At 50.0% G+C, this 26,045-nt stretch overlaps 10 protein-coding genes across 10 annotated transcripts; 9 read left to right on the top strand and 1 right to left on the bottom strand.

Moving 5' to 3' along the window:
• Window positions 1–229: 229 nt before the first annotated feature.
• FMAN_14767 (uncharacterized protein) lies at window positions 230–2,736 on the top strand (the record flags this gene model as incomplete). The annotated part of the gene is made up of 6 exons (XM_041822937.1): window positions 230–351; window positions 418–529; window positions 589–644; window positions 715–1,193; window positions 1,243–2,147; window positions 2,197–2,736. 6 exons carry the CDS (start codon window positions 230–232, stop codon window positions 2,734–2,736), a joined length of 2,214 nt encoding a protein of 737 aa, XP_041688567.1.
• A 2,142-nt stretch (window positions 2,737–4,878) lies between these two features.
• On the top strand, window positions 4,879–7,380 carry FMAN_14768 (uncharacterized protein; the record flags this gene model as incomplete). Its single annotated transcript, XM_041822936.1, has 1 exon — window positions 4,879–7,380. The coding sequence occupies one exon, from the start codon at window positions 4,879–4,881 to the stop codon at window positions 7,378–7,380; it is 2,502 nt and encodes an 833-aa protein (XP_041688566.1).
• A 537-nt stretch (window positions 7,381–7,917) lies between these two features.
• On the top strand, window positions 7,918–9,000 carry FMAN_14769 (uncharacterized protein; the record flags this gene model as incomplete). The annotated part of the gene is made up of 1 exon (XM_041822935.1): window positions 7,918–9,000. One exon carries the CDS (start codon window positions 7,918–7,920, stop codon window positions 8,998–9,000), a length of 1,083 nt encoding a protein of 360 aa, XP_041688565.1.
• Window positions 9,001–11,036: 2,036 nt separating this feature from the next.
• Window positions 11,037–13,012, top strand: FMAN_14770 (putative amino acid permease NAAP1; the record flags this gene model as incomplete). The annotated part of the gene is made up of 5 exons (XM_041822932.1): window positions 11,037–11,272; window positions 11,378–11,539; window positions 11,588–11,741; window positions 11,795–12,023; window positions 12,078–13,012. The coding sequence occupies 5 exons, from the start codon at window positions 11,037–11,039 to the stop codon at window positions 13,010–13,012; spliced, it is 1,716 nt and encodes a 571-aa protein (XP_041688564.1).
• A 911-nt stretch (window positions 13,013–13,923) lies between these two features.
• FMAN_14771 (uncharacterized protein) lies at window positions 13,924–14,916 on the top strand (the record flags this gene model as incomplete). Its single annotated transcript, XM_041822931.1, has 4 exons — window positions 13,924–14,092; window positions 14,142–14,375; window positions 14,441–14,746; window positions 14,795–14,916. 4 exons carry the CDS (start codon window positions 13,924–13,926, stop codon window positions 14,914–14,916), a joined length of 831 nt encoding a protein of 276 aa, XP_041688563.1.
• Window positions 14,917–15,314: 398 nt separating this feature from the next.
• On the top strand, window positions 15,315–18,035 carry FMAN_14772 (uncharacterized protein; the record flags this gene model as incomplete). Its single annotated transcript, XM_041822930.1, has 5 exons — window positions 15,315–15,449; window positions 15,500–15,547; window positions 15,596–16,553; window positions 16,616–17,286; window positions 17,334–18,035. The coding sequence occupies 5 exons, from the start codon at window positions 15,315–15,317 to the stop codon at window positions 18,033–18,035; spliced, it is 2,514 nt and encodes an 837-aa protein (XP_041688562.1).
• Window positions 18,036–18,166: 131 nt separating this feature from the next.
• Window positions 18,167–19,578, bottom strand: FMAN_14773 (uncharacterized protein; the record flags this gene model as incomplete). The annotated part of the gene is made up of 5 exons (XM_041822929.1): window positions 18,167–18,692; window positions 18,741–19,120; window positions 19,172–19,242; window positions 19,289–19,345; window positions 19,398–19,578. The coding sequence occupies 5 exons, from the start codon at window positions 19,576–19,578 to the stop codon at window positions 18,167–18,169; spliced, it is 1,215 nt and encodes a 404-aa protein (XP_041688561.1).
• Window positions 19,579–21,605: 2,027 nt separating this feature from the next.
• Window positions 21,606–22,524, top strand: FMAN_14774 (uncharacterized protein; the record flags this gene model as incomplete). Its single annotated transcript, XM_041822928.1, has 3 exons — window positions 21,606–21,900; window positions 21,957–22,248; window positions 22,296–22,524. The coding sequence occupies 3 exons, from the start codon at window positions 21,606–21,608 to the stop codon at window positions 22,522–22,524; spliced, it is 816 nt and encodes a 271-aa protein (XP_041688560.1).
• Window positions 22,525–22,960: 436 nt separating this feature from the next.
• FMAN_14775 (uncharacterized protein) lies at window positions 22,961–24,046 on the top strand (the record flags this gene model as incomplete). Its single annotated transcript, XM_041822927.1, has 3 exons — window positions 22,961–23,011; window positions 23,065–23,685; window positions 23,741–24,046. The coding sequence occupies 3 exons, from the start codon at window positions 22,961–22,963 to the stop codon at window positions 24,044–24,046; spliced, it is 978 nt and encodes a 325-aa protein (XP_041688559.1).
• Window positions 24,047–24,211: 165 nt separating this feature from the next.
• On the top strand, window positions 24,212–25,153 carry FMAN_14776 (uncharacterized protein; the record flags this gene model as incomplete). The annotated part of the gene is made up of 3 exons (XM_041822926.1): window positions 24,212–24,533; window positions 24,587–24,891; window positions 24,944–25,153. 3 exons carry the CDS (start codon window positions 24,212–24,214, stop codon window positions 25,151–25,153), a joined length of 837 nt encoding a protein of 278 aa, XP_041688558.1.
• Between the last annotated feature and the right edge of the window lie 892 nt (window positions 25,154–26,045).

Genomic DNA, 26,045 nt, shown 5'->3' with positions numbered 1-26,045 from the left:
TGTATCCTCCAGAAGACCAGACGCCAAAAGGTTCCAGAGGTCCAAGGGTAAGGTATTTAGTGGAAGCGGGCCCCTTTACAGCGAGCGAAACAAGGTTCACCAGCTCGTACGCCATCAACATTTTTTTTTATTCATTACCATTATTATTATCCTCCTAGTCGGGACATTCCCTTCCTCCTCCCCTCTTCTCTCTCTTCCTTGTCTCAGATAATAATACATGAACTTCAAAATGTCGAGATCTTCAATGTCACCCACCGAGGAGAACAACAACACCAGCAGCGGCAACAATAATAATCCTCCCACTAGCACCCGCGGCAGACGACGCTCTCACCACGCCTGTCTGACTTGCAGGTTGGCAAACACACACTGCGATGCGATGTCGCGTCTATCACAGCTGTACTGATTTGAGAAACCCAGACGAAAGAAGACCCGTTGCCCAGGCGAGAAGCCAGCATGCTCCAGCTGCGTCCGCCTCAAACAGTCGTGCTCGTATCCCCCGGCAATCAGGCCCTCTCAGAGCGGTCCTTCGGTACGTTGTGCATGGGGTTTTGCACACGCAAAAAAACATAACTTGACGATTTTAACTAGGAGGAGAGACTGGCCCATCTGGAGGAGAAGCTTGACTTTCTGCTCAACGGAAGCTTGTAAGTGGCTTTCTTATCTCTGACGCTTACTTACAGTGGGAGGGGTTCTAACTTTTTGGGGCGCTTGCAGGCCTACGTCACAACAAAAACAGAACCAACACCACCAGCCAAACCATCACCAACAGCAACAGCTCGATTCGGCGCTTGAAGAAACAACAGACACATCCGAAAAGTCATACTCTGGCGTGCGCAACACGCGCGAGCATAGCTACCCTACAAGCCATCCCTCAGTAAAGTCCGAATCCGAGAACTCGTCTCTGCGACCGAGCCATTCCGACATCGCTGTCGGTATCGCGTTGTACTTTGAGTACTGCCACCGACAGCCAATATGGTGCTTTGAGCGCGACGAAGTCAGGGACTTTGGGTCCATGCATGATGAGCTTGCTTGCAGCATTCTTGCCTTGACGTTGCGATTCTCTGAGAATGGGGACCAGGCAAAGTTGTACGCCAACAATGCAAAGAGTCTCATCATGCTGAGGATCGCCAATGGGACTGTAGATCTTGCGACGCTTGAGAGCCTCTGTCTGCTCTCTTATTCCTCATTTATTGGTATGCCCGACCTATTTTGTTGTCGCGACTCGTAAACTGACATTTTTAGACGGCAATGTTCACCTTGGCCAGTTTCACCTCGGTCTTGCGCATCAATTATGTCGCTCTGCGATGCTGGACGTCGAGTCCGTTTACGGCATGGAAGATCCCATGTCGGACCGCAAGAAGAGGCTATTCTGGAGTCTGCAGATGCTTGAGCAGTCTTACGGCCGACAAGAAGGTCTTTTGAGCGTACCGACCGAGATCTGGCGCCCGGCCTATTCCACTACTCGAGGCCAAACGCCAGATCATGACCCACGAGCGCCGACTCTCCCCAGAGATGATCTCGGCTGCCATCACCAGAATGAACCCGGTATCTGGAATACCAGCGTTCATCTCGGATGGGTCTGGAGCCAAGTGCGAAAATACGTCTCGGATTGCTCCCACAACAACATCAAGGAGCCTTGGCGACATGACTCGATGTACGCCAAAGTTCTCGCCGACTTTATGGAGACGGAGAACAGGATACCCATGTGCCATCGCTACGACACAGTCAAATTCTACGAGCGCAAGGTCGAGGATTTGAAGATGCATCGCGATTACTGGGCGCCGTGGTTGAAGGAGCAGTTCACATACCACGTCATTCCAACCGTATTGAACCATCCTTTCCTGTACATCGTGGGAGCACAGCACAACCCCAACCTCGCCATCCCAAACACTTTTTGGAGGCGATCGTCAGAATTGGCACTTCTGCATTCCACATGGATCGTTCGCATGATCGACATGGTCGTCGATAAGCAAGTACCGCTTGCAGATCCTTTCTTCGGCCACGTCGCTGCCATTGCGGCGACGGTGCACCTGTACTACTGCTGCGCCGCTGCGACGCGATTGAAGCACAAGTCGAACACGGACTTTGCCAAGTGCAGGCGATTTCTCAAGAACTTTCTGCCCACTTCAGCAGCCTGTAGAGCATTGGTATGTATTTTTTCTAGCTGTCGCATGAATCTACGCTAACAATTGACAGGACCGCAACCTGGACAAGATGACGCGCATCGCTGCAGGTACATCTGATAGCATGGATGTTGAAGACTGGATGCCCTCAAAGATCTACCTCAGCGTCCCTCTCATGTGGAAGATTCTCCAGTTCAACACCTTTGCAGACTCCCACGAGCTCCCAACGGCTGGTCTCCTCAACCAATCCCTCGTCCCAAACCACACAAACGAGGATGCAAATGAGAACATCACGCTGGAGATCATCGTCGCCAGCGCACCGGACATCACAATCAACACTGCAGACGGCGGCCAAGAAGCGCCAACGGCATCTTACAAGGCCCCGCTCTCGTCGCAGGGTCCAGACTCTGCGCGCGACACTGTCTACGATGAGGTGCCAGTGGACGACAACTTGACGCTATGCACCACGCCATGGCTCTACGCGGACTCGTCGCAGTTCGTCAACATTGCCGACATGGGCTGCGATGACCCCCAACCTGCCCTGAGCGAGAGCAGAGGGCCTGCATGGTGGGAAGGTGAAAATTTTAGTAATATCATGTTTAATCACTTTTAGGAGTATGGTAAATGGATCTCGGGTATGGACAAAAAGGCTAGGGTAGGGTAGTGGATATGTGCAGCAGAGATACATACAGTAGAATATTCTCTTGCTTAATTTAGACGTCTAGAAGACTGGGCGTATTACCTTCTCCCGTCATTCCATGCATTCCCTGTTTGAGATCAACGGTGTATTGTCTCCCGAATCCTTCTCTCCAAATCTCTAGTTACATACAGAACAGGCAAACAAAAACAGGGCGACGCTGCAGGTCTCCTCTCCACAATGACAGAAGCCGCGCATCATCCATCTCCAAGCCTCGTCAGTGTTGACTGGGGAGCTAAGACTCCTGGGCGAGTCTTCCCCTGCTCTCCGATGAGCGTCTCGATTTGGGGGTCCGGGGTAGCCGAAACCGGGCAGATTTCCTGGGGAAGACACCGAAGCAAAAAAGTTGAAAATGCGGGGGAGAGAAGGTTGCCGGAGATGGAGAAGACGCTAGATATGCACAGTGTGTCCCTCCCTAGCCAAGGTGAGAGAGAGACTGAGTGGATGAGAAAGTGTCGAGGGTGGGGACCGTGCTTTTTGTTTAGAGAGAAGCAAAAAGTCTCCTCCCGCGGGTTCAGTATTTCTATGTGTCAACACGTCTCCATACGATGAAACCGGGCGTCTACTCAACCTGGGGTAAACCGGGGAAGTCGGGGTATAGTTCAGGGCTCCGACGCGGGGGAGGGACTGAGAGGCTAATTTGGCGATATTGGGAGAGGCGAGGCGGGTCAGCAGGACAGTCTAGATTTTCATCTGATGATGCACAGTTTTTGGTGTTGAGTTTAGCTTCATGGCGCAATGCACATCAGAAACCCTCACCTGAGTCGGGTTTCGTTTCACCGCTCCACTCAGGCATGCCACGACATGGCGGTTGGATATTCGTATCCTCTTGGCAAATGTGGTCTTCATTCATAGGCCGAGTTGTCTACTCGGTTCCATCGGCTGCAGAGGGAGGCCGGAATTCCAGGGTCGACACCATCCATCTCTGGAATGGGAAAGTTGGTAGGCCAATGGGGCATCATGCGATTCAACGTGCCTGGCAACCAAAAAAGCCAAGCTTTTCTGACTGTTTTCTTGTTATTATTACCGGTTATTTCCCTGTCCTTGACCATCGTGAACTCAATTGGTGTCACCTCAATTGGGTTAATTCTGAGGAAACACGGCACGAAGAGCCTATCGAGGGAGGGGGAGAGTCACGAAGTGAACAACACCTTAATGCCATTCACTGAAATGAGCGGTAAGATGGACTACCGATGACAGCTCGACGATAACGAATGCGCTTCGTGTCGCTCTCAATTGGTGTAGAAACATAGCAGGGAGGGGGTCTCAATGCCACGAGATTGCAAGCGAAGCACCAACGCCCCTCGCGAGATGAAGGCATCGTGAAATGTGACTCTCCCGCAAAAGGTCCCATGACCAAATTTCTCGGGGTGTTTTTGCTTTGGTCTTACCGTACCGTACTTGCAAGGGTAAAAATAGCCTTTCCTCGTCGCTATGACAAGTCCGTGGCAGTCCAGCTGATTGCCATTCTCCCTCCCCATGGCAGAACCTCATGCAACCCCAACCGAGCGGCGTCAGGCTGTCCTGACTGTTTAACCTTTTCCATTGAGCATGGGTCTCTGACGCTTCGATAGCGGCCGTTCCTCGCCTGCAAGATCCGACATCGCGCGTTCAATTCTCTATCTCGTTTCGTTATCACAGGTCCTATCATCCTTAGCACGGGGTCGACCGGCACTTGATGCCCGGTCCAAGACCAAAATAGATCTAGACTCGTCCCGTTATCTCTGCTCCCCCGCATGCCAGGCCCGGAAAACACAACACCATAAACACACGCCCTCCAACTTTGAACGGCGCCGCCTCTCCATGCCGATCACGTGAGCGCTCCCGCAACCGGAGGTTCTCATGTTAGTTGCTCTTATCGTAACCATGACATAGTGACAAGATACTTTTGAGGATGATCTTGGTGAGGAGGAGTGCGGAGTCGTGGATTGCTGATAGAAAGATATATTTCGACTAGAACCTTTGAACTTTGCCAATAGAAGCTTCTGTGTTGGAAACCATTCTCATCTCATTCTCCTTTTCCATTTCATCCTCTACCTACATCACATAATAGCAGAAATGGCACCCTCACCGCGGGTACTCATTATTGGCGCTGGCATCGTCGGCGTCAACGTTGCTGATGAGCTGGTCTCTCGCGGCTGGACCGACATCACGGTCCTTGATCAGGGACCTCTGGACATGCCTGGTGGCTCAACTTCTCACGCCCCTGGTCTTGTATTCCAGACAAACACATCAAAGACTCTCAGCAAGATGGCTACATACACAGTTGAGAAGCTACTATCACTCGGCTGTTTCAACCAAGTCGGTGGTTTAGAAATCGCTACTACTCCTGCACGACTAGAGGAGCTCAAGAGAAAAAGGGGATACGCTTACTCTTGGGGCATAGAGGCGAATCTCATCAGCCCTGAGAAGTGCCTTGAGCTGTACCCCTTGCTGGATAAGAGCAAGGTACTTGGTGGTCTTCACATTCCTACTGATGGCCTTGCACTGGCTCGTCCTGCTCAAGCGAAGCTTATTGAGCGAACACGAGCAGCTGGTGTCAAGTATCACGGGTCTACAGTGGTCACATCAATCGACCACCACGATGGCCATGTCTCAGCTGTCAACACCAAGAATGGAACTTTCGAGGCTGATATCGTCATCTCATGCGCTGGATTCTGGGGAGTTGAGATTGGAGCCATGGTTGGCCTGCCTGTTCCTCTGACACCTATGGCTCACCAATATGTGCACACAAAGTCAGTTCCTTGCCAGAAGGGTAAGAATGAGGAGCCTAATGGTGCCAAACTACCTATCCTCCGTCACCAGGATCAAGATCTTTACTACCGTGAGCACGGTGATCACATCGGCATTGGATTCTACGGCCATCGCCCAATGCCCGTCGTTGCAGCCTCGCTTGGCGAGACACCCAAGAACGTCGATTCCAGAAACATGCCATCCAGCCTCCAGTTCACTCCCAAGGACTTCGCACCAGGTTGGGAGTTGTCCAAGGAAATCCTTCCTGCACTCCGAGAAACCGAGATTGACCACGGTTTCAACGGTATCATGTCTTTCACCCCTGACGGTGGCCCTCTCGTCGGCCAGGCCCCCAACTTTGACAACTTCTACGTCGCTGAGGCTGTCTGGGTCACACAATCTGCTGGTGTCGGCAAGGCCCTCGCTGAGCTTCTCACTACGGGCCGATCTGAGATCGACCTCTCTGAATGTGACATCTCCCGCTTCGAGCAAGTTCAACTTTCACCTGCCTACGTCGCCGAAACAACATCTACACAGTTTGTCGAAGTCTACGATATCCTTCACCCTCTCCAGCCCAAGGAGTCACCCCGCAACCTCCGCGTCAGCCCCTTCCACCAACGCCAGCAGGAGCTCGGTGCCTACTTCCTTGAGGCTGGTGGCTGGGAACGCCCTCATCACTTCGAGGCCAACGAGAAGCTGCTCAAGGACTTGCCTGAGGCTTGGAAGCCTGTCGAGCGAGATGCTTGGTCTTCTCGATACTACTCTGCTGTTTCGGCGGCTGAGGCCTGGAAGACGAGAACTGCTGTTGCTTTGTACGATCAGACACCTATTCGACGACTGGAGATCACTGGTCCTGGTGCTGCTGAGCTACTTCAGCGCTTGACGACTGGTAACGTTGCTGGGAAGGTCGGCAAGGTGACATTCACCCTACTCCTGGATACCCATGGCGGTATCAAGAGTGACATCTTCGTCGCTCGACTCGGAGAGGATCTTTTCCATCTTGGAGTCAACGGGCCCGTCGACCTTCACTACTTTACTCGCGAGGCCAAGGTTCAAACCAAGGCCAGCCCTCACCGAGCAGTGCAGGTCCGTGATATTACCGGTGGCCTTGCCGCCGTCGGCGTCTGGGGTCCCCGTGCAAAGGATCTCATCAAGCTTGTCAGCAAAGACGACTTCTCAGACCAAGCCCTTCCTTACCTGAGCGTCAAGAAGGCAGAGATCTCTGGCATTCCCGTCATTGCTACCAACTTCTCATACATCGGTGAAGAAGGCTGGGAGATCTACACAACTGCCGACAATGGTCTGCGACTCTGGGATGCTCTCTGGCAGGGTGGTCAGCCTTACGGAGTCATTGCTGCTGGACGAAGCACCTTCAACGCTCTCCGTATCGAGAAGGGCTTCCGATCTTGGGGTACCGATATGACCACAGAGTACGACCCCTATGAGGCTGGACTCGAGTTTGCTCTCCAACCAGGCAAGGATGGCTACGTTGGCTACAACGCTCTCAAGGGCCGTTCGAGTGAGAAGGTGTCTCGCCGCATTCGCGGTCTCACCATTGACGATGGCCGCTCTGTCATTCTCGGCAAGGAGCCAGTGTTCGTCAAGGGCCGTGCCGTTGGCTACGTGACAAGCACAGCATTCGGGTATAGCGTCCGCAAGCCCATCGCCTACGCATACCTACCCAAGGAAGTTCTCGAGGGCGACAAGGTAGAGATCGAGTACTTCGGCAAGCGCATCAAGGCTACCGTTACATCTCTACCCTTTTACCAGCCCGAGAAGAGCGCATATGGCCAGACCTCACAGGCCAGCTTCTCTGCTCGTCTGTAGATTATGAACTTTACGATTTCCTTTATCTTGGGTGTCTCATCTGTCTTTCTGCAATTAGGACGAGGGTTTTGTGATGCTGGAATTCCTAGATGGCGGAGAAGTCATATTATGGGAAAAGTCTTAATAGGCAGCTTACACTTGCATAATGAGCGATGATTTCTACTAGATGTTAATGAACCATGTTATAAGGCTATATCGTTTTGCTGTTGGTGAAGCTGTCGGTGAATCTGCTGTTAGTTTGTGTTATTTGTAAGTCGGCATTGAGTCTCTCCGTGAGCTGTCTTGGCTGACAAGGATAGTGATCCCAGATGCCGTTTCTGGAACATCCCAGCGGACATGATAGGTCGCGATACAAGGGCTAGCAGAAAGGAAAGAGGCATAGTTCGATTCATAACGTTGCGTCTCAGGATTGCTTATCAATTTGTTCCAACCGAGGCTCAAATAGCAATGGTCTTAATAAGTCGTACCAGGACATCATTCGTTCACCCACTCAACGGGATCTGAGATTCGCGAGAGAATCCTTCGACAGTGAACGAGATGACTAGAATGCGAGCTTTCGTGACCGATGGCAGAGGAAGCGGGTCTGTCCAGTCAGTTCCTCGTCCAAGCCCGCGAGAAGGAGAAATTCTTGTCAAGATTCACTACGCGGCTCTGAACCCTGGTGATTGGAAACTCGTTGAGGGCGATGTGTTGGATGGACCAGCACAACCGGGTCTCATTGCAGGGTGTGACTTCGCCGGCACCGTCGAGGACCCCAACGGTTCTGACTGGAAGAACGGCCAGAAAGTTGGCGCCTGGGTCCATGGCGCAACCTTCGAAGGCATTGGATCTTTTGCAGAGTACATGAACATCGAAGCATCACTCGTGTTTGCCGTACCCGACAACATCAGCTTGCAGCAGGCATCGACTATCTCACTTGCTTTTGCGACTGCCACGCAAGCCATGTATCGGCACCTGTCGCTACCTGAACCCTACCAGTCTAAAGAAGACAGAGTGGACTTTTTGGTGTATGGTGCTTCCACGAGTGTTGGCCTGTACGCTATTCAACTTGGCAAGCTCAGCGGTCTTCGTGTCATTGCAGTGGCCTCATCCAGGAACCATGATCTCCTCAAACGGCTGGGAGCCGAGGTCACGGTCGACTACCACAATGAAGATTGGGTTGAACGTGTCAAAGAGATTACTGGGGGGAAACTGAGATATGCCCTCGATAACATTGTTGATGGAGGTTCTCCAGACAAAGTAGCCCGCTGCCTGGCTCACAGCACAGGATCTCAGCTGATTGCTCTCTCGCCACTCGACAAAGAGTCTATTCGCGCAGCCAATCCATATGTCAAAGCCGAGTCTATGCTGGCCTTTACTGTCTTTGGCAGGGCATTGGGTGAGGAATACACAGTGTTTGACAATACAGGTCTCGAGACACCAGACGAGAGAAGTGCCTGGGAGAAGTACCTACGACTAGTAACGGTGATGCTAGAGAGGGGCGACCTTGAGGCGAACCCGGTTATAGAAGTTGGAACTCTGGAAGATGTTGGTGAAGCCTTTCGGTTGAGCAGAAAAGGGCAGCTGTCGGCTCAGAAGGCCGTTCTGAGGGTGAACGCGGAAGTCGAAAGGGATGCGTAGAGTTAACACAACGAGGACGGAGTGACGATACTGCCAACACGTCCAGATAAACACTGTTATTAAGAGATTGATGACTGTCCGATGCCAACGGAAATTTCCAACAGCCTTTGATCGATGTTGTTCCGCTGGCCGAGATATCGATAATGCAATGAATGCGGATTCCGCGAGCGCGGAACACTCGCCTACCCCGCTGTTTGCGCTATAGCAGATGGCAGACTATTAGCGGGTCGATAAGACGCTACATGTTAGTGTACTAACAGAACGTGACTGTTGGATCACCGACGTCATTCTCTGGAAACTTGTTCCGCCAATTCCAGAGCGTGAAGGCGATGGCAGGGAATGGGTTGCAACTAATGCAAGCTAACAAAAAATAAAGCTTGTCAGTTGCGTCATTCTGCCGTTTGATGGAGCTTGCTTAAAGAAATTCTTATCGTCATTAAGATTCGATGTGCGATGAAGTACGCTGATCGTTTTGGTGATGAGGATCAGCAAAACAAGACAGTGGAGTTTGTTCACTGGGGCAGGGCGCTGAGTGCAGCAAGATTGGCGCTCTCCAAACCGCCAACTTAGGGTAGCTTGCGACACGAGACGGTCGCGTGGAGATGCTTGCGACGAGTTTAACGGGAATTAGCTTTGGAACCCTTAAAACGGGAGGCCAAATCAAATGCCAAAGGTTAAAGACGTTGTTTTTATGTAACAGCTTCCTCATTGATCGTAGATACCTCGCGCGAGGTGGATTTCCCCAGATAATGCCTGTCCTGTGTTTGTCTCGAATATCGCGGTCAGATGCCAAGATGGACATGGCGGGTGCCAAGCTGTCAGAGGCGTCTATCGCCCTGCCAAGAGATCAAGCACGGTTTTAATTGGGAATATCTCCAATTTCTTCAACTTCATTGATATTGACGACAATTGAACTCATGTGCTGGAAATACTCACCACCACAACTAAACCCCGGCATGTCCTTTTGTCTTGCTTGGGCCAACCGTGCGTATTTCTCACCTAAGATTTGAACGAGGATCAGTACTCAAACTCTATCAGTGACTGCATCCCATCCCTCCTCCCATGACACGACTCAAAGTCGGTCCTACCACTGCGAGACCCGTTTATATCCCCCTTCTCCAGTCTCCAGACTCCAGTCAGATAGAACCCAACTGTCTCTGCCCAATTAGACCACCTACAGCCACTGCTCATCGTATGTTAGCCTCGGGATCGGCGGCTTGATAAGAGGCCCCTTCCGGCTAGCCCGGCTCCGGGCGCGCCCCAATGATACAGGTGCTACGCCATTTGCTGCCAACTGCTCAATTTCACACGCACGCAGATCCAGCAGAGATATTCCGGGGTAGAAAGTTGAATCTATGACAAATAGATTCCTCAAAAGATGCCACTTTCCCCAGACTTGGGAGGAGCCTTTGCGCGCACCTTATCCAGATTGCAGAGCATCGCATGTAACACCAGATAAAACATGCCTCGTCGGACCTGTAGTTGTAGAACAATCGACGACAATATCTTCGGATCCGAGGATGCACAGGATTAAGCCACAGCCTAACCTTCAGCTCTAAAATTTCCGCTCAGTAGCACTCTTTTCCCCTACGTCAGCACGCGACCAAACGGTTGATAGGCTAGCTTCCCTCTCTTCCCTTGCTCTCCCCCAGCTCCTTTTTTTGGTGGCTTGAGATTTGGTTCATTCGAGTGTCCACTTCTTTTGCCCCAGCTGAGCAAAGTGCCGCTTTATCCGTGAGATTGAGGAGCAACCCCCAGTCTCCATAAACGGATCACCACAGCAATTCGAACAGTGAAACCAACAATCAAATCAATGCTCCATGTTACGTACCCTTCCTAGGTACCTATCTCTCTCTGCATCCTTCCAAAAAACCACCTTCCGCTTTTCATTTAGGTCCGTGTGAGGGATGGTCCCCCCGAGTTGCCACTTTTGGCTCCAGTAGCAGTCGTATATATCTGCCATTAGCCCGCGCTGTCTCTAATTCCCTCTGGTCCTTTGACTCTCAAGACATTCAAGTTTATCTAAGCATCTCGCCATGTCGGAAATCCATCCTAAACAAGAAGCCCTCGAGGCTCAGGATACTTCGCCACGATATGATGAGAAGCAGGGCACCACTGAGCCCATCGAAGATGGCCCCAAGCAGTCGTGGGCGCTGCGCAATGGGCTTACTCCCGGCTCATTCGCTCCCCATGATGATTACGCAAAGGGGACTGCTGAGTTACAGCGTGAGATGAAGCCTCGTCATCTTAACATGATCGCTATTGGTGGCAGGTCAGTCATTTTCGTTCTGTCGTCACCGTGCAACACCGGCTTATTGCCGCCCTGCTAAATGATAACGCGCGCTAATATTGACTCGGTGTACTAATTCATTTGCAGTATTGGTGCTGGTTTCTTCGTCGGTAGCGGTTCTGCTCTGCAGACTGGTGGCCCTGGTTCATTGACCATTGGTTTCTTGATCATGGGTGTCATGATCTTCAACGTCGTCTATGCTCTCGGTGAACTTGCTGTCATGTATCCCGTCTCTGGTGGTTTCTATACGTGAGTTCTGCCAATCCCCAATCAAGACGTGGGCTAACAAATCACCAGCTATGCCAACCGATTTGTTGATCCTTCTTGGGGTTTCGCAATGGGTTGGAACTATGTCATGCAATGGGCTTTCGTTCTTCCTCTCGAATTGACAGTTTGCGGCACAGTCATTCAATACTGGGCTCCGCATACTAGCGTAGCTATTTGGGTCAGCGTAAGTTAAGCCCCCATGAAGCTATCGTGAGCCTGTTGACTGACATACTACAGGTATTCCTTGCTGTTATTATCCTCGTCAACATCTTTGGTACTCTTGGTTACGCTGAGGAAGAGTTCTGGGCTGCATTGCTCAAGCTCTCTGCCACCGTCATCTTCATGATCGTCGCTGTCGTCCTCGTTTGCGGTGGAGGTCCTTCTGATGGAGAGTACAGCACCTACCAGGGCGCCAAGCTTTGGTATGACCCAGGTGCTTTCCAGCACGGTTTCCGAGGCTTCTGCGGTACGATATAAGCCCCCCTTTCCGCGAAATTCTTCAGTAACTAATGGATACCAGGTGTGTTCGTCACTGCGGCCTTCTCCTTCAGTGGAACTGAACTTGTCGGTCTCGCTGCTGCCGAAGCCAAGAACCCCGCCAAGTCTCTCCCTGGTGCCATCAAGCAGGTCTTCTGGCGAATCACTCTCTTCTACGTAGTTGGACTTCTCCTTGTCGGTTTCCTCGTCAGCTCTAAGGACCCCAGACTTCTGAACGCCGGCAACGACGACCCTAGTGCCTCTCCTTTCGTCATCGCTGCCGCTAACGCTCATCTGAAGGGATACGATTCGTTCATGAACGTCATCATCCTTGTTTCCGTCTTGTCTATCGGTGTCTCCTGCGTCTACGGCGGTAGCCGAACTCTTGTCGCACTCGCGCAACAGGGCTATGCTCCCAGATTCTTCTCTTTCATTGATAAGTCTGGTCGTCCTCTTCCTGCTGTTGTGTCCATTATCGCCATCGGTGCTCTTGGATACATCAGTGTTAGTGGTGATGGAAATACCGTCTTCGTTTGGCTTCAGGCTTTGTCTGGTCTGGCTGCTTTGTTTACCTGGGGCTCTATCTGCCTTTGCCATATCCGATTCCGACAGGCTTGGAAGTACCACGGTCACACTTTGGATGAAATCCCCTTCCAGCACGTCTTCGGAGTCTGGGGCTCTTGGCTCGGACTCATCCTCATCGTCATCGTTCTTATTGCGCAGTTCTACACTGCCATCACCAATCTTGATGGATCACTCGGTACTGCTGAGGGCTTCTTCGAGTCATACCTGGCTCTGCCCGTTGTCATTCTCTTCTATGTCATCGGATACATCTGGAAGCGAGAGGGATGGAGAAAGGTCAGCGAGATTGATCTTGATACCGGTCGTCGCGAGCATGATTGGGATACCATCAATGCTTATCGCGAGCAGCTTGCCAACGGCCCTGCTTGGAAACGCGTGTGGCATGTTCTGTTTTAAGTGTATATAGCGATGTCAACATATCTTATAACTGCCTTTTGGCTATGACCACTTAAATCCACTATATTTAACGTTGAATTATCATGCGATGGTTTTGTGAGAAAGGATATTGTCAACTAAACAGGTAAAGCCTTCGTAGTGATGTTGCTATTCTCGCTGAGATTTACTTCCAAGGAAGTGCGAGAATTTGATCCTTTCGTGGTATTATGCACCTTGTGATGCTGACTTGGACGCGCTGGCCTTGATCTAAAATGCTATCAATGAATTTCTTTCTAGCCTTTAACGGTAGACGTCATCCATGAGATCAGCCCCAGCCTGGGGAATTCAATCGCTGGGAAAGACCCTGACTGTTTACGTGTCAGGCATGTATTTCAAGTCTAGCACCCGGTCCTCTAAGGGGAGGGTAAGCAGTTGCAAGGTTGAGCCCCAACGGAAATCTCCAGAAACCCCGAACGACACGCTGAAATTACGTGAGATTAGCCACTCACTGACAACACTTGATTCTCAGCTCCTACCTGTGCAAGATTCGTATCAAGACGAATCCCAGGTCCAAAATGAGAGAGGAAGGGATTCTGTAGCTCTATCAAGTCATCAAAGAAAGGACCCTGGCTGCTTCTTGGTTAATTCCAGCTTATGAGAGTTGTCAGCAGTAAGCACTAGTCATGGTTATCGCTTTAAAGCTTCATGGAGACTTTCCAGAAACCCGGAGACTTTCTTGATGTCCGGAGAGATATGTAGGGAGGCTTGGCTAGGTGAGAAGTGGACAGAGCCCTATGGGAATGTGTAGTACGTCAAGTTCCATGCGCATATAAGACCTGCAATTTAGCTCATTCCTCACAGAAGCTGCTGCACTCAGTATCGCTCAATCTACTACGATCACAGACGACAAATCATTCGATCTCCCTTGCATAATGGGCCCCGAGAATAAAGCTGACTATCCCTGGGAGATAAACCGAGAGGTAGAGCGGCTTCAGAAACAGCATGCCTGGGTTCAGAGATGCCTTAACAGCAAGATTGTCTTTGCACCTATTCCCCTAGATGAAGAAGGACTCAAGATTCTTGACGTCGGGTGCGCCGATGGTACCATCAAGTCTGTCGAAGGTATTAACTTAACTAACAGGAATATTAGGAATTTTGCTTCGAGACCTGAAGAAGCAGGTTTCTCCATCTGCTCAGCTCGTTGGCGCTGATATTGTCGAGGCCTTTCTACCCGATTCCGAAAGGGGGGTTCATTTTGAGGTTTATGACCTTTGTGAATTTCCTAGAGACCAACTTGTCGGAGCATTTGACTTGACACACATGAGGTACAGCATCCTTGGAGCTGCCAAGGTGGGCTACCAGAAAGCCATTGATCATCTTGCCTGTAAGTAAGCAAGAGTTCATATCCACCTCTCTGCCTTTCTTGGCCACCTTACTGACTCCAGACAGCGACGGTTGCCCCCGGAGGTTGGCTTCAGGTTCACGAGCTTGACTTTGATCTAACAGATCGGCCCAACGTAGGTCCAGCGTGGAGAGATGTGAGCAACCTCATCGCAGCCATGTTCGATGGTATGGGTATGGGATCCGATTGTATTCGCAAACTGCCGAGCGCATTCGAGGCAGCAGGACTCGAGAACGTGGCTGTCCATTCAGTAGACCTGCCCATGGGCAAGCTGCTGGGTGACGATGAGGCAGCCGAGTTATCGTGGCAGCCTTTCGTGATTACCATCCCGAGTCTCCTTGAAGGTGCAAAGGGTGAGTCTCAGCTTCTAAAGTGTATGAGAATTTGACTGACGGCATAAGCCCTTGGTGTCCAGCTACCTGACTCTATGCATGAGAACTTGGCTGAGAGGTTTGAGAAAGAAGTCAAGGAAGAGGGTGCCATGTTTCGAGCGTTGGTCACTATTGGGCAAAAGCCAGTGTGAGTTATACTAGGTGAAAATATTCCTAGGATTATCTATGGTCCCTCGACTTGGTATTCTCAAAGCATGGATCCAGCTGCTGAGCTGTCAGCATGCAGCTACCCCAGCTTTGCAACTAGTGTCAATTACAAAGACTTTGTCATGGTTGTTAAGGCAGAGCGGAGTCTCCACCAAGCAAAATAAAGGTTGACAGTCACCCCGACGATCGTGTTGCCAAGATGTTACCAAAGACCAAATACCTCAATCCAACGTGAGGGGACCTGTAATTTTAGCGGCCCGAACAGCCGACGGCTAAATCCTGCTGAGCAGTGCCAATTCAACAAAACTCAGCATTCGACCCAATTCCATGAAGAATCTCTTCTATTATTATTATTATACACTTGTTGGAAACCTCAGACAAAATGCCCGAATCAAATTTTGTAGATGTTGAAGCTCTGTTGAGCAACTTGACGCTGGATGAGAAGGTGGAGCTTCTGGCGGGCCAGGGATCGTTTCGTATGACGGGTCTTGACAAGCATGGAATTCCTGCGCTTATTGTAAGTCTGAGATGTAGAGCATGGAAAAAACGACCAAGCTGACAGGCCAGACTTCAGATGGCCCTCATGGAATTCGAGGACGGCGGTCGTTCACTCGTGTGAGTACCCTCTCACTGTCTGGGTAGCATGAACTAACAGACCGCTAGATGCCGAGTCCAATGCTACCATCGGCTACAGGAATGGGCGCTACCTTCAACACTGAACTCATCCACAAGATCGGGAGCCTACTTGGTGAAGAAGCCAAGGTTCGCGGTGTTCATGTCTTGCTAGCACCGACACTTTGCCTGCAACGCTCACCCTTGATCGGTCGTGGCTTCGAAGCTTTTGGCGAAGACCCTTTTCTCAGCGGAACCTTGGGAGCGCATTACATCAACGGTGTTCAAGAGCAGGGCGTCGCAACAAGCGTCAAGCACTATGCAGCTCACGACCAGTCCGACAACAGTATCGAGGACAACGTGGTCATGACCGAGCGCACCCTCCGAGAAGTTCACATGCTACCCTTCCAGCTGGCCCTTCGAGGATCAGACCCCTGGACGATCATGACGTCCTATAACAAGATCAACGGAATTCATGTAAGCGAGGATCCTCTACTGATGAAGGAGATCCTGCGCGAAGAATGGGGGTTCAAGGGACTTGTTATGAGTGATTGGTTCGGCACATACAGCACATCCGAAGCGATCAATGCTGGCTTGGACCTCGAAATGCCTGGACCAACAGATTGGAGAGGAAAGCGCCTCAGCATTGCTGTCAACTCTCGAAAGGTGTCCAAAGCAACAGTCGATACGGCCGTCGAGAATGTCCTGAATCTTGTAAATAAGTGCAAGGCGGGCGAGAAATCAGGAAAGGCCCCTCAATCGGATACACCAGAACAGCGCGCCCTGATCCGACAGCTAGTGGCTGAGTCAGTAGTGCTGTTGAAGAACGACAAGCAAAGACTACCGATCAAGAACCCGAAGGACCTCAAGTTCGGACTGATTGGAGATCATGTCAAGAACCCTGCTCTCTGCGGCGGTGGAAGTGCCGAGGTTGAGCCTTACTATGGCATTACCCCATACGACGCGATCAAGGAAGTTGTAGGAGAGGAGAATATCACATATACTCCAGGTTGCAATTGCAAGTCACGCATTATGCCACCGTCGCTACATCCGTGCTAACACTACAAACAGCTTTCCGATTTAGTCCCCTCATTAAGGGTCATACACCCCCAGATTCAGATTCCGAGGGCTGGTCTGTCGAGATCTTTGGAGATGACCCGCAAGAGAACCCCAATACCAAGGTTCTTGTCTCAACTACAGCCGAGAAGCAGCTGGTCGATGTTCCAGAGAGCTACCACGCGACACTCCCAACCAAATTTTATGCCAGAGCGAAAGCCAAGTACACTATTCACGAGTCGGGAAAACTCAAGTTTGGCTTTAGCACTTCTGGAAAGGGAAAGCTCATCATTAACGGCAAGGAGGCTATCGATCTGTGGACAAGCCAGCCTCCAAAAACTGACTCAACACCTTGCTTCAACCGTCTGTCCATGGAGAGGTTCTATGAGGGCGAATTCACAAAGGGCCAGGTACTTGACCTCGAGGTGCTTCAAGTAAATGAGAGCCTCTCGGGCGGCGTTGGTACAGCACAAACCCTCGCTGGTCGCGTTGGGATTTTTGAGCTCTACGACGAAGACCAGGGTATCAAGGATGCCGTGGAACTCGCCAAGAAGGTTGATGTCCCCATAGTTATCACTGGCTTATCGTCGGATTTCGAGTATGAGGGCAGCGACAGGAAACATTTGAGACTTCCGGGTCGCGTGGACGAATTGATATCGGCTGTTTTGGAGGCCAACCCCGACGCTGTAAGCTGACCTTTGTTTAGCCGAATGCTTAGACTGACGCGTTCCAGATTATCATTACGCAATCAGGGCTGCCCATCGAGATGCCTTGGGAGTCTCAAGCCCCGACTCTTCTTCACGCCTGGTTTGGCGGCCAAGAGACAGGCCATGGCATGGCTGATGTTCTTTTCGGCAAGGTCAATCCCTCTGGAAGGCTCTCACTAACATTCCCCAAATCCGTCAAGCATACACCAGCGTATCTCACCTTCTCCAAGGCGGACTACGACATTGTGTATGGCGAAGGTGTCTTTATCGGTCATCGATACTACGAGATGGTTGATCGAGAGCCGCTCTTCTACTTTGGTCACGGTCTTTCATACTCGAAGTTCGAGTACTCAAATCTCACTGTCCCCAAGGAGTTTACACCAGCGGCTGATCACCAAATGCGTGTTACGGTCGATATCACCAACAAGGGTGCATTTGCAGGTGCCGAAGTTGTTCAGCTCTACATCCACCACGCAGACAGTTCTCTTCAACGGCCAATCAGAGAGTTGAAGGCATTTACCAAGGTCACTGTGGATGTCGACGAGGCCAAGACCGCTGAACTTACTCTTGATAAGTATTCACTGTCATTTTGGTGCCAGGAGGCATCGAAGTGGAAGGCTGAAGCTGGAAAGTACACCGTGATACTTGCTTCCAGCTCAAATCCGAAAGATGAAATTACACGGGCGGACTTTATCTTACCCAAGACTTTCTTCTGGAAGGGTCTTTAGATATTCTGGGTACACACCCGTGCGATAGCCTGTCATGGTTAGTAGACCGTTATTGATCGCTCAGTCTCCATGTTGTTCTTTTTTAGTGACGTTGCTCGATAAGACTCTATTTATGACCAAAGGAACCTCTTCTACCTAGGACTGTACATAACCTCCGTCGTTGAAATAATCTCGATGCCGTCAGCTTTACCGTTTCTGTGGTAATGGGAGTTGCTTCTGCGTGAACCAGCAACACCAGAACCTACTCCAGGCGCAGTCACCAAGACCTGGTGATTGCCATTGTCGAAACTTTGCTGTGGCTTTGGCCAGAGTGTAGCTTCATCGTCATCGGTAACCTTTCTGCCTGACTCGGAGTCATCTCCAGATTGGAGTTCGATGGCATCAGCTTGCTTGCGGCTCAACTGTCTTCGGCTCTTGATGGCATTAGATCCGCCTGTTGCTCCCGAGGGCCCGCCGTAGCTGGCGCCATGGCTGGTGAAGATGGTGGGTAGGATGCGCTTGAAGAATGGTTTGAGAGAGCTGGCAGATGCACATATGACACAGCCAGTCAACTCAGCGTACATCCAGCAGAGTTCGTATGCAAGGCCCCAGGTGTAGTTGGGGCTACTGAATAGCTTTACAGTGAGAACACAATTGTAGATGGCAACGATGATAACACTGGAGATGTCAGTACGTCAATCAAGTGGTTCAGGGAAAAGTACTCACAAGCCACCTGTAGTGAACAGAAACAGAAGTGACATCTTCTGTCGACGAGGAATTTGTAGCGGGATGACAATCCGCAACGGCAGCAGCAAAATTACCAGATCCATGACTACGTTGGCAACCGACGCAGCCAAGAAGAAGCCGAACTTGTCCACACATTTGCCCGTCGCTTGGGCGGCAAGGTCCCACGAGGCCTTGATGGGCTGGCAGCCAAAAAGACTAATCATAGCGTAGATGAGGGCATAAAGACCAAAGAGGCTGATTAGGACATAGATGACGATTCGAAAGGTTCGTTCGGGTGAGAGGCGGAGATAGAAGAAAAGAAGAGAAATTTTGGCGAGATCGGAGGACAGCATGTAGAAGATGTTGACGGGGATAGTCCACTACAAGACGTCAGTCATCTCGAACACGAATATGTGAATTTGAAAACGTACTTTGAGCAATGACTCGTATTGAGATTGAGTCACTTGCCAGAAGTTGGTAGCACAGCCTCCCTGGGCAACCACTGTCTTTGTGAGTATGTATGTGTTGATAGGAATGGGACGACTTACTACCCATAGTGCATGCATAAAAGACCCAGCATGCTAAAAGCGAGGCGCCAGTGAGGACTGCGTATGAGATTAGCTATGCTAAACCCTAGATCTGAAAGAAGAAACATACAATCGTCAAGACGAAGAGGGTTCTTGAGCAGCCGCACTCTGGTCAAGATCCGGAGTCCATAAATGACCGTCCCAAGTGTGAACAGACAAGCACCCAAAATGATCTGTATAGTCGCAGCACTTCCAGCTTCCCACCTGTCCTGCCCCTTGGGCGGCTCCATCATATACACCTCCTCAGCCATGGCGATTTGCGACTCGACCGCAACAGTATCGGTTGATCGTGGAGTGAAAGGTCAAGTTTGGGTAGGGCCAAGAATCCAGTAGCAAATCAACAATTTGCAGCTGGGAGGTACGTTAATGTTAATCTATCTGGAAATCTTGAGATCTGCAAGCTTATTCCTTATTCTGTTTCAACGGCGGACGTTGTCAGGAGCTTTCTTTTTCGTCTGCAACGGCTCCACTACTCTTCGTCAAGGATGATCTTCCCGTTACGCACCCGAGGCGACAAGACCGATGTCCGCTCTGGGGGCCTGGCGAAGGATCCTATGCCAGGCCTTAGGGACTTGTTGAAATCTCGGACGCCTCACTTGCCATTATGACCTACAGTTCAAGGCCAGCGAAGAGTGAGGTAAGACCCTCCGCACTTCAGCTTTGGCACTTTTGCCCCGAGGAACGTCCAGCCAACAAGTTATTCCTTTTTTTTCGTCAAGTTCTCCATAGCTAAAGATGCGATTCGCTTGATAAAGAAAGGAAAGTGGGCTAATTGCAACCGTCTTCAGGGGAACCAGCTCGGCATTGGCGGTTTCCGACCTAATGGTTTTGCTTTGTCTGATGCGAGATCCATATTGACAGCAAACGTATGACCTACGAATATCTATCCGAACAATATGCTGGACCCCTTTATTGGTAGGATTCCGGGCAATGAGCCGTAAACCATCATGATACGTTCCTTGCCCCGGGCCAAGGCCGCTGGCCAGCGTTGAGACAATGCTGACCCATGATTTTCGCAAACATGATCCAATGGCTGCAGATCACTTCTGTAGCGTGCCTGTTATCCGTTATTATATATGGGGCTTGCTTCAGGAACAACAGGGCTGAAATCCCTTGCGTGTCCAGGCCACCGGGCTGGGACAGAACATCTTGATCTGTAAAGGGGCCTGTGGCATCATACTCAGCAATATTCATCCGACACAGAATCGCAACATACGGAGTACTATAACGATCTTCAATTACAAAGCTCCGCTGGGATTTTTTACTTCCCCCTCCTTCTCATAAGCGACCTCTCGTCTCAAATACTCAGCTTCTGCAGTCCCACAGTGTTTGGCGATATGTCACTTTTGCTTTCTTTTGTCGCATTCACCGTTTAGTGGTCTGACCTTCTTCCTCTTCCCTCATTTGACGGGGAGGACCTCTCTTAGCCCCTATATCTTCCCTATGAAATCATGTGAAAAGACAAAACAACAGTCTCCACGTCCTGGAATAAGGATCTGATCCTTGTCAGGAGATCCACGTCAGCCCACAAATCTTATTTTCAATCCGTTGCTAAAGTCCTCAGAGGCAGCACTAGAAATGAGAGCCACGGACCGGACCGCTGGAGGCTAGGCAGACTGTTCCCTCCCGTCAACGCTGACGGTCACAAAATTCTCGTACAGGTTTCGTTTGGCGCCTTTAATACAACCTAAGAGGAAAAAGAAATGAGAGGTTAACAGCTTTGTTTTCCCCTCTTGCAGACCCACGTCATGCAGAACTGGGATTGGTCAGGGTGCATGAGCTGTTCAATCCTTCGAGCCATTCCCTGTAATGCTCAGATTTCTCGCCTACACAATGTAACTCAACCGGTCCTGTTGTAGGGATCAAGGCCCAGTCAGCCAGTACCAAGGCAGCCCTCATTTTCGAAACGGTTTTGTTATGGGATCGTTAGACGATGCAACACTACGTGATGATCGCTTCCGTCCTATTGGGCGCGATATTCCCTCGGGGAAAGAGATAACGCAACGACTCAGTATCTTCCCTGTTGACCATCTCCCACGACTCAAAAAGCTCCATTTTAAGTGCTCCATACCAAGATATTGGCAGCTTCTTCTGCTCCTGGTCGTTGTGTAATTATCACTCAATCCCCCTCCAGGACGACTCAAAGCTTGGCACTTGGCTTGCTTGAGAAGCATATGGAGTCCCCTATATAGTCTACCCAGTAAACAGCGGCAGCCGATACTCCATTCTCTCACATGTTGCATTTCTAATATCAGTTTTTCTTTTTACGATTCTAAGAATGGCAAACCCGTACCCTTTCCAAGACAAGGTCATCGTTGTCTCTGGCGCTAGTCGCGGGACAGGCCTGGCCCTCTCGCGCTACCTTTTGGTACGTGGAGCTAAGGTTTCCATGGCTGCTACTTCGGAGGAAAATCTGAAGAAAGCTGTTGCTGGTATCGAGCAGGATATCCCTGATGTCAAGGGTCGGGTCATCTATTTTCCCACAGATGTCAGGAACCCTGATGATGTCAAAGCATGGATTGAAGGGACTGTTGCCAAGTGGGGAGAGCTGGACGGTGCTGCAAATGTTGCAGGTGGGATGATTAGCTCCTGATACCTTGTGAGGAACTCATGCTTACTCAGTTGGTAGCCAAGATGAACAAAAGTATTCATCCTATTGAAGACCTTGATCTCGAGGAGTTGAAGGAAGTTCTGGATGTGAATGTCATCGGCACCTTCAACAGTATCAAGTACGAGATGAAGAACATGAAACCCGGAGGCAGCATCGTCAACTGCGGCAGTCAACAGGTCAAGTATGCTTCTGGAAATATGGGAGCATACGCGGCGTCAAAGAACGCCACCCGCGGTTTGAGTCAATCAGCTGCATATGAAGGTGGTGCCAAGTACCCCAAGAACCCCATCAGAGTCAACCTTCTATGCCCGTGAGTAATCTCCCATGAGACTCTAACCGCACTGACATATATGGCAGAGGATGTATTGATACCGATATGATCCGTCAGCCTCTACACTTGCCCAACGGTGCAGGTACATGGACGATGACGGAGGGAGATCACTTGACGTCAATCATCAAGCGCTACTCCAAGCCGGAGGAGATTGCTGCCTCCATTGCTTTCTTACTGGGAGATGAGAGTAGGTTCATGACAAAGCAGGAGATATACGTTGATGGTGGCTGGATGGAGGCCAACTATGTAGCTTAGTGTCATTTCAGACCCGAGTGCTAGATAGTGACACAACAAATGCATTTTACAACCTTAAGTCCAGTATATCTGCGCTCACAGGGTGATTTGTAATGCAATCTGCTCAAATTCCGCATTACAAATGCATCTTAAAGGGTTTCCTCCGTCATATGGAAGCTAAGTGTTAGACATGAGGCTTCAGCACATTCCCCAATAGGAAACTGCATGTCTTGGCGTAGTCAACTCGGACGAATCAAGCCTCCAGAAGATCGCTCTGACGCTTTCCGTAATTGGCAACAGCACTCCTTGGCAGATTTACGAAAATGAAGTCTTGTACAACATATTTGCTTTCGAGCAGTATATAAATCCAACGTGTTTACCATGATAGTCTGAGTTCTTCATTCAGTCATTCACATCTTATCACTTATACTCACCTTCACTGCTAAAGCACAACATCATGACTTCCGCTAGAAAATCACCTCTCAAGTTGATTCTTGGAGCTGCAAACGTGAGTAGTTAGACGTATTTGCTTGAATCAAAACTGATCAGATACTCATGCAGGTCGGAGACAAAGAAGCTGACCCTTGGGCTCGCTATGATACTCCAGATGAAGTAAATGCCTTCATCAACGCCTTCGCCAGACGAGGCTATACTCAGCTCGACACAGCTGCAGTCTATTCGCCCCAGGCTCCTTATAGCTCTGAGCCTCGCCTCGGTGCCGTCAACGCAGGCGAGCGGTTCAGTATCGACACCAAAGCAGATTTCATGAAGGGCCATACCAAGGAGAACATTACTCATGATATCGGCAACTCACTCAAGCTTCTGAAGATCAACCAGATCAATGTCTATTATCTTCACGTACCTGATCGCAGTAACCCGATTGAGCCAGCTCTTGAAGCTCTCAACACGGCCCATAAAGATGGCAAGATCAAAACTTGGGGTATCTCCAACTTCCGAGCCGATGAAGTTCAAGAGGTGATCAATATTTGTGAAAAGAGAGGTTTTGTCAAGCCTGTTATCTATCAGGGTCACTATAACGCACTTGTTCGCGCCGGCGAGAAAGAGCTGTTTCCTATTCTTCGAAAGAATGGCATGGCATTTTATGCCTATAGTCCTGCTGCTGGGGGCCTCTTTTCGGGAAGTCACAAAAATCCTGTTCCAAATGGACGATTTGACCCGGCAGTGAGCAGAACTTCTGGACAGTTTTTCTTCCAAATACATGACTGACATACGGTAGCATAAATCAGGAAGTATCACTAATTCGCTCTACATCAAGCCATCGGTTCTTGGGGCTGTCGACAAGGCCATTCAAGTGTTCGCCAAGCATAACATTGCAGGGCATGCTGCAGCCCTCAGATGGACAGCGCATCATAGCATTCTCAACAAGAAATATGGGGACGGACTAATCATCGGTGCATCTAGTCCCCAACAGCTGGAGAGTAATGTTGATACGGTTGAGGAGGGGCCGCTGCCTGAAGAAGTTGCTGCTGCTCTTAACGCCGTGTACGAAGAGGCTGGTGATGAGGTCTCTTACCATATGTAGTTAGTTTGATTAGACTAGGCTCAATAGAGTAGGAGCACTTCTTGGCATGAAATTGTGAATTATTAAGCATCGTCATCAAATACATTGCTCAAAAGCATCTCTAATCGTGGCAGACAGTGATATTAGATATCGATTTTTTAACTACATGCGTCAATCTCTCTCAGCATGCAATTCATTACTGTGACCAATCCTGGGCAGCGTGCTTCAGCCAAGACGACGCGGAAGGCTCACTCTCACGCAGCTCGCGTCGCCCATGCACGGACACGGAAACAGAAAATAGCTGAGTACAATGACCAAAAGGGACAACAAAGTACAAAAAACCATGATGAACCAAACAATCTGCTCATGGGACTCACCCTCCCATCGACCAGCAAACTACAAAAATTATCATCTGTGCCTTTCACGTTACCTGGCGATTTCCAGCCAAGTAACATAATTTATTTTATTAAATCGCTCTCGACATTTGAGCACTCCATCTTTAGTCAATGTGAGTTTGGCATAATTGGTGTAGGGTAGCTTCTTCTAACCAGCCCCGCGTAGATCTTCAAACTGTCTTGCCCTCCCAAATTGCACATTGCCCTATAATCTTGGACATTGCAGAACAAGCAGCCGAGATCAGAAGCAACTGGATCTTCTTCGTTTCTACTGATCCGGTTCTTCTACGAGGCTGTCTGCTTGCAGCATGTCGATACTTGGCTGAAGTTGAGCTCCGCGATGAGTACACATTGTTGGCCATTCAGTACAAGCAATACTACTTACAGAGCCTTCGGAAGGGGCTTTGGTCGCGGAGTCTTCCGTCGCGTCGGAATGCAGTTGCAATGACCACAGTTCTCGCCCTTGATGAGGTGAGTTCATCGATAGGGCAGAGATAGTTAACTTGACATGCTGACCATGTAGATTACTTGTGGAGATCATCTTGTCGCTGCAAAGCATGTATTGGGCGCCATGAAGATGGTTGAAGACGCTGGCGGACTTGAACGACTTGAGCTGAACCATCTTGTTCGCTATGTCCTCTACAACCTCATGTTCGGCAAGCGATTATCAGAATGGGATGTGGATCTACAACTGGCCTCAACACTCATGACCCCAGACTCAATACTACCCTAATCATACCAAAACACAAACCGAAACAATAGCGTTCATTCCGCTCCCCCTATTAATTGGTCACCCGATGGTCCCGATCGCGATGTTCCGACTCATGCTCATTTCTCCGACCCGGTCCGGTGCATCTGTCGTCTCGTCTAACCAGTGGCGCGACGTGTTATTTCTGCGTTAAGGCTGGCATGCAAAGCTAGACGGATAAGGTATACAAGGTTAAAAAAATGCATAGTTGTTTATTTACGAGACTCGGGCGGTGGTGAGACATTCTCAAGGATCACCTGAGACCTTTTGATATGAATCTAGTGCCACAAATTTCCCCGCGAGTTCCGGACGTCGGCTGGCAGTCGACAGTCTAGAAACCTGATATTATGATTAATATGGTACCTTTGATGAATTTGGGCGCGTTGTCTTTCAGTTTTCCAAGGTCTTGAGCTTCTGGTTCAGTCGATTTCTCCCAAAAATTAAACACGCTTTGACGACCCCGTTCTCGCAAAGAAACAGAAATCTCAAAGTCGACTGATATTGGAATTAGATGGCTGGGTCTCACTCCGCCCTATCGTGGTCCTTGCCTATATGAAAGGGGGTCCAGGAATCTTGGTTCAAGCTTAAAGAAAGCTTATACGCTGGATTGCTTCAGCCGGCGAGCCAAGCAGGCTGGGCATCGGCCGTCGGCAAGTCAGATTCCACCCCAGAAATGAGGTTTTAATGGTTCAAAAGCCGTGATTGGGCAATTGTGGAGGGACGGCTGTGACTAAACCGATGGTCCGAGACATTGTGTTCACTATCCCTTCAGCTCATGAGCCGACATTTGTCCCCGACTGTAAATCAGTTGTAACGACGGAACCTTTTCGGAGATTTTTGGGCCAAGAAAGAGTTGAAGGAGAAAGTCTGGGCATGA

Source organism: Fusarium mangiferae, assembly GCF_900044065.1.
Source record: "Fusarium mangiferae strain MRC7560 genome assembly, contig: FMAN_scaffold014, whole genome shotgun sequence".
Classification (NCBI taxonomy): Eukaryota; Fungi; Ascomycota; class Sordariomycetes; order Hypocreales; family Nectriaceae; genus Fusarium; species Fusarium mangiferae.
This window is presented reverse-complemented; position numbering and strand designations above follow the sequence as displayed.